Source organism: Rattus rattus, chromosome 12, assembly GCF_011064425.1.
Source record: "Rattus rattus isolate New Zealand chromosome 12, Rrattus_CSIRO_v1, whole genome shotgun sequence".
NCBI classification, from domain to species: domain Eukaryota; kingdom Metazoa; phylum Chordata; class Mammalia; order Rodentia; family Muridae; genus Rattus; species Rattus rattus.
Window position 1 is genome coordinate 78477179 of NC_046165.1, and position 11857 is coordinate 78489035.

The window sequence follows — 11857 nt, forward strand, 5'->3', positions numbered from 1 at the left end:
GTGACCATGACTCAGTAAGTGCAGCACATATCTGGGGAAGCATCCAAATCTCAAATCTGTTTCTGTGTTGCACCCTGTCCTCGATACCTCTTTATTCAGAAAGTGGCACTGTCCTCTTCCCACTACGACGTATTTAGAATGTTGTGACCAAAGGAGACTCCATGCTTTTCATTGTAGGGATAAGAAAACACTGAGAGGAAATGCTGTTGGCTTCAAAAGCCTTTCTTTCCCAGGAGGGTAGGACCACCTACCACTGAGCCCAGTAGGCCATCTTGTGGTTGTGTTTGCTCACATGTGTCTCCTACTGTGTGCTCTGTAAGATCAGGGCCTGTCTATCTCCAGCCTTTAGTAGTGCACTTTCACAAAGAAGGTCCTACTTAACAAGATTGGATGGGCGGTGGATACCATAGGAGGCCATAGTGTCAGAGATGGTGGGTCTGTAGGTACACGACAGGTAGATATATGAGTTGATGCATGTGTATGATTATATGAGTTAAGACTACAGGATGGGTGGGTGGGTGGGATACTGGCTGGATAATACAGGGATGGAGAGTGGAAGATTTAGCAAATATAAACACATAAATATATGATTCAGGGAAAGAAGAAGAATAGATCAATCAATTAAGCAAAGTTGGAGACAAATGGGTAGATGCATAGATACTGGATGGACAGAGGAAAAAGGAAAATGTCTGTCTTAGAGCACAGTGCTGTTAAATACGCAGTCATCACCCTCGCCCCTGGTTTCCCCCCTTCAGAACCACTCAGATTCTAGTCAAAGCAGCTGTGGTCCACGTGGTAGCTTTCTGCCACTGTGGGAGGATACCTAAGCTCACCGTGGGTTCAGGGGGTTCATCCCATTGTCACTTGGCCCCTTCACTTTAAGCCTAGGATGATTCAGTGCGTCATGGCGGGAAGCACGTGATAGACCGGAGCTGCCCATCTCATGGTGGACAGGCAGCAAGCAGGGATGGAGCCATCATCCCAATGTATTGCTCAAAAGTGCATCACCAATGACCTAGTTCCTCCATGTAGGCACCACCTCCTAAAGTCCTCCTTCCAGTGGCACCACAGGCTGAAGACCAGACATTTAGTACATGGTCTTTTGAGGACCATAACACTACTGTTCCCAACTTTAGTCTGCATAAGTTTGCTGAAAGGATCTAGACCTGTCCCCGATGGAGGAGAGGAGTGATGGCTACCTTTGGGACACCTACCTGCGCTCTGCCTTGGAGTCCTGAGGCAAGGAACAAATGGCCACAAGCCTCCCTCCTGGGTTAGTAGCCCGGGGCTTGGAGATCAGGCCTGTCTATATTTGCAACAGCCCTCAGCAGTGAAAGCAGAGGCGACGTCAAACGCCAGCCTGTGCCCTGTGGAACTATCAGAGCCTTCCCAGAGTTCTCTGAATAGTTTATGTCTTCTCCTCTTCCTCTTTCAAGGAGGCCTTTTCATGTCTCACAGGCTAGCCTGGAACTCACTGGGTTGTTGAAGAAGAGTTTAAACCCCTAATCCCCCTGCCTCAACCTCCAGAGTGGTAGATTTCGGGCTCTATGTCGTACTGGAGATGACCGTGGCTTGGCGCACGCTAGGCCAGCCCTCCCCGAACTGAGCCATGTCCCCAGCTCCTTCATTGTTTACGGGATCAGCAATCCTCACGGTTCAGTCTTGTTCTGCTTTTGCATATCATTGACTAATCACCTGAAATTTTGTTAATTCAGGTTTTTTGTCTTGAACTAAACCAATAATTTCTCAAGCTGCCTGGCAATCAGAGGTGTCTTTAACGTAATGCGTAGGCCTCTGGCTTTGCAGCATGAAGTGCCTACAGAGGCTAGAAAAGGACATCAGGACTCTTGGAACTGGAGTTACAGATGGTTGTGAGCCTTCTTGTTGGTGCTGGGAATTGAACCCTGGTCCTCTGCAAGAGCTGTGAATGCTGTTGACTATGGAACTATCTCTCCAGAAGGCCCTGGTTTGCTTCTGTAAAGCCTCCCAATTATAGCCTACATTCTGGGGACTCACAAGGCCAGCCATAGACAGTGCAGGAACATCCTGAGCTCTCTCCCCTGTGCTGCCCCAGAGCTGTAAAAGGCTGGAGGAAGTGAGACTTCTCTGTGTTCTAACTCGGGATTATTCATCCTCAGATCCTTCAAGGTCTTGTTGACGTTCGCATCCCTCACAACAGCTTCTATCGGAAATGTAAGTAGCCCTGCTCCAGCTTGTAGCTTGGTGGCTGGCCACCTTGTGATTTGTAAAACTCTGTACTCAGAATGTTTTCTGGGGCCCTCAAGAGAGGAGGTGGTGGCCTGGGCTTGAAGAAGCTCTGACTGTTGGGACACCTCTGTGCAGATCCGGCATCCGTAGGCTTACTGTGTCTTTCTTTTTCTGACAAGTGTTTTTGGAAATCGTCAGTGAGAAATCCAGATACTCTCTGCATGAGAACATGGACAAGATCAAGGTCCCAACACAGATCATTTGGGGAAAACAAGACCAGGTATGTCACAGGGCCCTGTGGAAGAAAAGCGGATAGTATCTTGACAGCAGGCCTCCCTGCTGGGCCTCATGTGTTGGGTGTCAATGCCCTGCCAAAGTTCTGTGAGCGGAGAGTAGTGATGTTTAACTTTTAACATAAAAGCAAATTTGTTTATTGAAATAAGGTCTCTTTTACCATGTAGCCCAAGCTAGCTTTGTCCATGAGATCCTCCTGGCTGCACATCCCAAATCCTGTAATCACAGGCTACCGGTGTGCAGTACTGGGCCTCATACATGCTAAGCAATCTCTTTACCGTAAGCCATACTCTCAACCCTACTTTACCTGTTAGGTGCAGGGACAGGGACCTATATTCTGCTACATAAGAAGGTGAAGCAGGAAATGCCAGCCAGCATAGCAATACAGATCCCGTATAAGTCAATATTACCAGAAGCCATTTTGTCACATGGTACCAAAAAAATACCCCAAAAGTTAATCACGTAAATTTGTGTCCTTTACTTCAACATCTTAGTTCCTTTCTTGCAAGATTTCTGGATTTTCTTAAGCCAGAAGTTGGGAAACTTCCTGTAAAGGGCCAACTAGTAGGTAACTGTAGCTTCGCTCCCCATGGTCTCTGTCACATGCACTCAGTTCTGCTCTGTGTGTAAAGTATCATAGGTGATGATATACGAAGACGGGACATGGCCGTGTCACAGAGAACCACTGTTCACAAAAACAGTGAACAGCAGCAGGGACCATCGCTCAGGGGCAGAGCACTCAATAACGTGTGTGAATGCTTTGTTCAATTCTTAGCGCCGTGAGACAAAGCAGAACAAAGGGCAGCTGCCGTTTACGGCCCTTACTCCAGTGTGCAAGCATGTATATGTAGAGCACAGATATGAAAGTTTGTGGAGGTTTTGTGTTTTGAGGCAGGCTCTTAGGTAGCCCAGGCTGGCCCGGCCTTAAACTCCCTATGTAACCAAAGATAACCTTGAACTTCTTCCTGTATCTCTAGAGGTCTAAGATTGATATATACACTTCCTAAACGTACTGTTTTGCACCAAGATTTATGCCTTATATACGACACCTGTGTCTTAGAAATCATTTCACATCTGCTTATATGGATCTGTGTAAAACGTAGTTTTTACTTTTGAAATAATTTCAAACTAATAGAAAATTTTACATGTGGAAAGACTTGAGGCAGGATGGTCATAAGTTCAAAGCCAGCCCGGACTACAGAGCCAGACTGTGCCTCAAGAACAAATCAAAGGGCTGGTGAGATGCCTCAGCTGCCAAGCCCGACAATGTGAGTCTTACTATAAGGACCCACGTGGTAGGAGGATAGAACCAAGTCCTGCACGTTATCCCCTGCCCTCCATACAGGGGCAGCAGCACTCATGCATGTGCACACACACACATTAGTTAGTGTAATTGGAAAATAAAAATTATAAAGGGTCTGGAGAGGTGGATCAGCGGTTAAGAGCACTGACTGCTCTTCCAGAGGAACCAGGTTCAATTCCTAGCAACTTACATGGTTGCTCACATCCATTTGAAAATTCAGTTCCAGGGCATCCGACACCGTTAGCCTCCTCAAATGCCAGCCAGGCACATGGTTTACAGACACATACAGGCAAACCACCTCTATGCATAAATTTTAAAAAATAGACAAAGGCAAAAAATAAGAGTACGAAATACTCTTATACACCTTTACCATAGTTCATCAGTTTTGGCTGCTTTATTGATCAGGAATACTTAGTTACATTTCATTTATATATGTGTGGCAGTGTAGGGTGTAAGTGTGGGTAGATGTGGTAAGTTTTGTCGTATAGGTTTGTATTTGTTTCAGAGGGCTGCAGCAACCAACCGAGAGAAATGTATTGTCTCTCAGCTCTCGGGGCCAGGAGTCCAAGGTCAGGGTATCAACAGGGCTGGTTCCTTCCGGGAGCTGTGAAGTAAACTTCTCCACGTCCCCCTAGGCTTGCCACCATCTTAATCCCTGGATTCTGCCTTCATTTTCACACGGCATTCTGTGCCTGTGTGTATATCTCGATCCACATTCTCCTCCCCACCCCACCCACTTGTAAGGACACCAGCCATATTGGATTAGGGCTTCCCTGCTCCATTATGACATCATCGTAACCCGTACACCTACAGTGCACTATTCCAAATCAGGCCAATGCAGAGTAGTGACCTCAGGACTTCAGCATAAGAATTTAAGGGGACGCCATTTAGCTCATGGCCGGCTCTCCAGAGACGCACCAGGTTCATTCCCAGAAGCGCTTCTGTAGCTGCCTTTGAGCAACCGTGCTTACCAAAGATTTTTCTATAAAGTTTAGAGCAAGAAGAGACAGAGAGAAGTAAGTGTAAAAGCAGATGAACAGCAGTGTATTCTAAAGGGTGCACAGTCTTCCATTAAAGAAAAAGATATTAAAAACTCTATTTTTCTGATTGTTTTCTGTTACTAACAAAATGCCTAAGGCCGAGTGGTTTATAAGGACTTAGACGTTTATAAGCTAATGGTTCAGAGGCTGGGAAGTTCACGTGCAGAGTGCCACCCTCTGCTCGGCACAGAGGGTATTCCTGCTGTATAACATGGTTGAAGACAGCAGGATGGTGACATTAATCTATTTCTGAGGGCAAAGATCTCAGTGGTTCATTAATCCATTTGAGAGGACAGAAGGATAAAGTTTCTAATGCATGAACTTTTTTATTTTTAAGATTTATTTATTTATTTTATGTATGTGAGTACACTGTAGCTGTCTTCAGACAAACCAGAAGGGCATCGGATCCGATTACAGATGGTTGTGAGCCATCATGTGGTTGCTGGGAATTGAACTCAGGACCTCTGGAAGAGCAGTCAGTGCTCTTAACCACTGAGCCATCTCTCCAGCCCCCAGTGCATGAACTTATAAGGGACACATTCAAGCTCTGGCAGACCCCAAGGAGAAAAATCCCCATTGTGTGTTGCAGTCATTTCTTACCCCAGGAAGCCCATATAAAAACACACAACTCAGTTATTAGATTTATAAACTATAAGCCCAGATTGTGCAGATCTAACACTATCCTAATTTATTCCCCAGCTACGAGAGCCCTTACTACTTGTGGCTTCTCTAGGCCATGCAGTTCTGCTCCATCTTCCTTCTACCTCCTCTTCTCCATCTCTCTCTCTTCTCCCCCTCTCTGAGACCTCCAGTCCCACCTTTCCCTTCCACTGCCTAATCATATAGCCTTTATTTGAGCAGTCAGAATGGGGAGAAGGTTCAGTGAGATCACCTGAGTATGTGATCTCATTGGGAGCAGCCCCTCTTGAGGAAGCAGAATTAACGTCAAAATACAAATAGCACTGGGTGACACACAACAATCGTGAGTCCTATGTGGGCAGTGCAGAAGCAGGAAGTCACACTGTACTTAATAGAGATCTAAAGTGCGTGGTGACTCTGGCAGAGAATGGGAGGGTTGGAGGGAGCTGGTGCCGTGAGCTGGTGCTCACAGTTCATATAACGGGTAAACCAGATGAGCCTAGGCCAAGGGTGGCCCAGTGTGTACAAAGGAGCACAAGGAGAGAAGGGAGGTCCCCACTCTCCCTCCAGCCACGCCTTTTCCCAGCAGCAGAGGGACTGAAACCAGCTTTCTGTATGGTACAGCCAGAGAAGTGAGACCTAGAAGCTTGGCCAGCAGGAACTCAATCGAAAAGGGGGAAAGGCCTTTTTGTTTGCTGTTGTAAAGATCTCTCTTTTTAATGCTGGTCCCTTGGGGACCTGCAAGGACAGGCTGTAGCCCATTCTGCTGTAGGGCAGGAAGAACAAGAGAGTCAGAATGTCAGCCTCGGGCCTCAGAAGTGTGTTCTACCTCAACCTCTGTCCTCCCTCAGCCATTAACCCCAAGCAAGCACCCCAGTACTCTCCAAGTTAGGGTGTCTCTGTTGCTGCTGGGATAACTATGATTCGAGTGCAGCAGCTTGTATGAGAGTGATCTTTTCTTTTCAATTATCAAAATGCATGTGATTTATCCCACATGTCCTTTGCCCCCGACAGCTGGCCTCAGCCTATCGTCAGGAATTCCTTCCCATATTCTGAAGCCTATTTTGTTGCATAATGTAAAATTGTATGGTGTGCTACAGACCTGACAAAGCCGCTCATATTTTGTGCATCCTGAGGCCAAATAACAGAGGCTTCAAGGGGAGGGAGGGTGGTCTATTTTGTGGCCTTTTGACTATGCTCCCTGGTTCCCAAGCTCCCTTGCTTTTTGCCTGCCTTGTTTCAGCATTTAGCGTCACGGCACCCCTACCTGTGTCAGACTGAATTCAGCCTTCCTCTTTGAACCCCAGTCGGCCAGCTGCCATCATGCCCAGGGACAGGGGTCTCTGTGTATTGTCGGTTGTATGGATGATGCGCCTGGATTTGGATAGTATAAACCAGCATGGCTGAACCCGGCAGTCCTTCTTGAGAGGGCTCCTGGACATCAACCAGGCCAAGAACCTCTCTTCCATGTTCAGTCCACCAGAATAGAAAGGCAAGAGAACAACTGTCAGCATCGTTCGTTCTTCATCTCTCTTCTTGCCAGCACTGTGTGTGATAGGACAGTAATACAGGCAGGTGGTGAAAGAATTTACCAGAACATGGACAGACAGAGAATTTATTAAGACCTAATACAAGTGTGAGCAAGTCCCAGAGGGGTGCCCGTGTGGTTGAGAGGGAATGAAAGTTTCATAGCAGTTGGAGGGGAAGGTGCTCGAGTTTATCTCATGGGCCACTTGTATGGGATAGATAGGTGGGGCGCCTTACTATCTTGTTGAATAACCAGTTCTACAGAACAACTAGCCCTCCCTGTAGGGCATCATAGGTTCTTATGAACGTTTATGTGCCGGGCGGTGGTGTACGCCTTTAATCTCAGTACTTGGAAGGCAGAGGCAGACAGATCTCTCCGAGTTCAAGGCCAGCTTGGTCAACACACTGAGCTCCAGGATAGCCAGAGCTACACAGACAAACCTTGTCTCGAGAAGCCAAAAGCATCAAGCCCCAGGCTCCAAATGGCTACTGCCTGGCTGTTAGCGAGTAGGGATTCTGCTTGGCTTAGGCCTTCTGTCTCTTTGTGACAGGGCACTGCATACAAGAGCTTGTTTTCCCTCTACCACTTCTGGTTAATGTTCGTGAACACTGCGTTTAGGAATTTTTCATTTCCAATGATGAGTATTTTTGGTTCATTTAAGTTTTGTATCCTAGGTGAGGTCTAGGCTCACCTCACATTCACCTTGGCCTTGGTCTCAAATGGAATTGAGAAAATTTGTAGAATGCATGTAAGTAATCTACCCACCAAATAGGTGCTATGGTTCCTACTGGCAAGCAGATCTCATGAGGGACCATACATCAGCTTCACACGGGTGGCCTGAGGAAATGCTGGGTCTGCAGAGCTAAGCAGCATGACCGGGCCAAACTAGAGCTTGTAATGACATCTTGCCTGTGAGTTGTCCTGTCTCCCTCAGGGTGGATCCATATTGGGAGTTTCTTCTTTTTCTCATCTGCCTCTGCCGTTTTTGTAACCTGCATCCTCTGGGCCCTTACTTTCCCAGTACGTGGGCTTCTTTCTCCTTGAACAGTAACTCAGTGGTGGTTTCCACCCACATCTGGTGATCCCGTCTCATCGAGCCGCATGTCCACATTTCTTCCCCCGATCCATGGGTTTCCACCACACTCTCTTCTGCCTACCCCACTTCAGGGTGCTGGAAACCTCAGGCTGGTGAGACGAAAGCTCAGAAACAGCTTCACGACATGTCTCTGCTTTTGCCCTAAAGGTAGAGAAGAGGGCCTTGGCTGGGAAGACTTGCAGGTGACGTTAACACTAGGGCTGTGACTTCGAACCTACCTCCCGAGGAGACCCACTAGGCACACTGGCAGGAAAACAGAGATGAAATGAGAGCGAGTTGTTTGTAAAGTATCGGTCTTAGAGAAGCTCTGGGAATCCCCAAATGTCAATCATGGAGGTACCCCCTGTAACGTTCACCTCTTGAATTTTCTAGTGAAACCTTCCTACAACTGGGCTCCCTACTACTCAAATCACTCCCCTTAACAAGTCTCAGGACACCCCACGTCCCAAGGCTGACTTAGGCCTGGGAATGTGGCACAGTTGGTGGTATGTGCTGTGTAGCATGCACAAGGCCCTGGATTCGATTCCCAACATGGTAGAACACTGGATGTGGTGGTAAGGCCAGAGTAAAGACCTTCCTGCTGCTCTAGCATGCCCTGTCTGACCCCTGCTCCTGCCATAACCTCTCGTCCTCATGCTCCTCCCCTTTCTATAGTTTCCTCTGCTCCCTTAGCTGTCTCAGAACTCAAGAACGATGTCTTCCCCTTGCTCTGCTCCCTTTTGCCCTCTCAGCCTGTTCATATCATTGCTACAGTTATCTCTTGATAGGCCTCGCTCCCCCTCCAGCTTAACCTCCGTGCAGACAGGAACTGCGTCCTTTCCACCTCATGATCATTGGCAGTGTTGAACTTCCAGTGCCACGTTTCAGAGTCAAACAGGAGGCATGCTGGTGACTTCCGTTCACCTCCCTGACCCCTGCCAGGGCTAAATGGTAGAAACTGTCCACAGCTATGCAGCGGAGCGTCTAAATCTTCGCGTATGTCTTCTTTCTTTCTCTTCCTCTGCAGGTGCTTGATGTGTCGGGGGCAGACATATTAGCCAAGTCCATCACCAACTCCCAGGTAGAGGTTCTGGAAAACTGTGGCCATTCAGTGGTGATGGAGAGACCGAGGAAGACAGCCAAGCTCATCGTCGACTTTTTAGCCTCTGTGCACAACCCAGACAACAACAAGAAGCTGAACTGAGGCCGCTGCCACAGCCTGCATTGTTGCACACAGCGTCTGCTCCCATCCCCAAAACCTGACACAGTAACCGCTCTCAGGGATCCTGCCCCAAATGCTGTCGGAGCACCAACGTCCCTGAGGAAACCAGTTGCCTATCCCAGTATCCTTGGTTCCATAGAGCATCAGGGGCCGCAAGGAACTCTCCAAGATCCTTTTTTTCAAAATAGAAACCTAAATGGGAAAAAAGACAACGACAAACCACACCTAGCCATGAAGCCTACCAGAGTCTTCACGCCACTGGCAAGCCAGTGCTAAGCAGCCACCCTGGACCGTTATCTCCAAGGACACTTTCTTTAAGACATTCCTCACACATTAAACTTGATCTCTTTTTGTTGTTGTTACTTCAGATGTATCCCCCTGCATGGCCAGTGGCCTTCTCTACAGGAGCTTTAGTCATTCACTGAAAACTCTTATTTAGATGTAATTCAAGTTTTACATAGAGGCCCAAGTGTGAATGCATTAACCACAAGGCTGGGAAAGAGACAGCGAACTGTGGAAGAGGTTTCTGCCTCGAGGTCTAATACACAGGAGGATGAGGCAGAAGGATCCAAGATCAAGACCTGTTAGAGGTACAGAGCGAGTTCAAGGCCAGCCTGAGCTACTGACTGGAAGAAGAAAAGAGAAAATGTTTCTACCTTTTTTTTTTTTTTTTTTTAATGTAGAAATCAACGTGAGGGGGCAGTGCTCCCCCTCAGTCAGCCCTAGAAACCAGCCAAGCCGCAGAACATGCAGACTGATATCGAGTTTGGACACCCACAGATCAGATACATCTGACCGACCACAGGGAAGAGCGCCTGACCGAGTGGGTTCCCTAGGAGTGATTTACAATTTATTAATAGGACTAATAAAGCAATAATGTTCTAGACTTCCATCTGGTCGGCCGGGAGGCCCATCACCAAGCAGCTCGTTGGCATCCTTTCAATGATGCTGTTCTACTGAAAACCCTCGGAAGTAAAATACCAGCTCGTTAATGAATTCTGTGAATTCCGTGAAACAATACTGTGTGTGATTGAAAGAAAAAAAAATGAGTCCAAACAGCTGTAAAAGAGACCACAATAATGTGAAATAAATTTACTAAGTCTAGGCTGGCAACACCTAGGTGCTTTCTGATTCTGAGCTCCTAAGGGGGTGTACTATTAATAGATTTCTGGTCACTTAAAAATGTGTTTATCAGCAGGGACGTGAGGAGACTAGAGGTTGATGGTTGGTGTCAGGTGTCTTTCTCAATCACCCCCTCCCCCCCCACACACACACCCTATTTTTAAGACAGGATCTCTCAGTGAACCTGGAGCTAGCAACGCCCCGGCATCCTCTTACCGCCCGGCCAGCACCAGGACTGCAGGTGCAGGCTTCTGTACCCAGTTTTTTACATGGGTGCCGGGGATCCAGGCTTAGGTTCTCCTATTAGCACAGCAAGTCCTTTACTGACTGAGTCCTTTCCCAGGGCCCTAAAACATACTTTTATTATTTCACGTTTACTGTGATTATGTGTCAGTGTCTGGTTATGGGTGGGGTAGATGCATGGGGGTGCAGGGGCAGGTGGAGCTGCACTTACAGGAGGTAGCGTGCTACCTGACGTGGGTACTGGGATCCGAACTTGAATCCACTGTGAGAGTGCTGTGTGCTGGTAACTGCTGTGCCACTCACTCCATCATCCTAAGTGTGTGGTTGTTTAAAACTTATTTATTACACATGCATGGCGGGCATGGATGTCTGTGTGATCGCGTCTGATCCCTTAGAACTGGAGTTAGAGGCAGCCGTGATCTGCCATGTGGGTGCTGAGAATTGAACCTGGGTTCTCTGGAAGAGCAGCCAGGGCTGTAAACTGCAGAGCCATCTCTCCAGCCCCCTACATATGTTTTTTTTTTTAAAGTATTGAGATTATCTCTCAGAAGGAGACGTCATCAGTTTGCTCCTTTTCATTTGCTTCTGGTCTCTATAGTTTAAATGGAAGTCCATGGTGAGATGTGAATGTTGTAACTGACCAGAGTAGCATGCAATAGAGTTCTTAGAGAAGATACAAGAAAATTGTGTCGCGCTTGTGAGATACGGCCAATGCAGTGGCCAGGAAAACATGTAGGTATTATAAATGCATACATTAGAAAAGAAAGGCTGAAAATCGGGAAAATTAAGTTTCCACCTCCAGGAGCTAAAAAATAAGCTAGTAACCCAGTGAAACAAGGTAGTAAGTAATTCAACAGAAAAGAGAATCTACAGTATTCTTTTTCTCAAAGAAAGGAAATCGTGGATGTTTACTTATCCTGATCTGCATTTACCAAGAGTTCTGGGTGAGTCTCTGGGTGGTGAGAGATGCGTTCCTGTCAAGCACTAAGGAGGCCATGTGATCTGTTTCGGAACAGCTGACTCTGGACCCAGGATTTCTTTCCGATGAGGGTTAAAGCCTCTAGGGGCAGGTGTAATGTATATACTCATAACCATAGGACCTGGAAGGAGGAGACAAGATCACGTGACTGCATTAAGACTGCCCCAAAGCACAGGGCATGGCGAGAGGCATCTGCACTGTCGT

At 47.3% G+C, this 11857-nt stretch overlaps 1 protein-coding gene across 1 annotated transcript in view; it reads left to right on the forward strand.

Moving 5' to 3' along the window:
• The window catches only part of Abhd6 (abhydrolase domain containing 6, acylglycerol lipase), a 43906-nt gene extending 33482 nt beyond the window's left edge, over positions 1–10424 (forward strand). Inside the window, exons 7-9 of the mRNA XM_032918276.1 lie at positions 2139–2193; positions 2388–2488; positions 9115–10424. Of these exons, the coding sequence (XP_032774167.1) occupies positions 2139–2193; positions 2388–2488; positions 9115–9291 (333 nt within the window). The 3' untranslated portion in view covers positions 9292–10424. The remainder of the gene's footprint in view (positions 1–2138; positions 2194–2387; positions 2489–9114) is intronic.
• The last annotated feature ends 1433 nt before the right edge of the window (positions 10425–11857 follow it).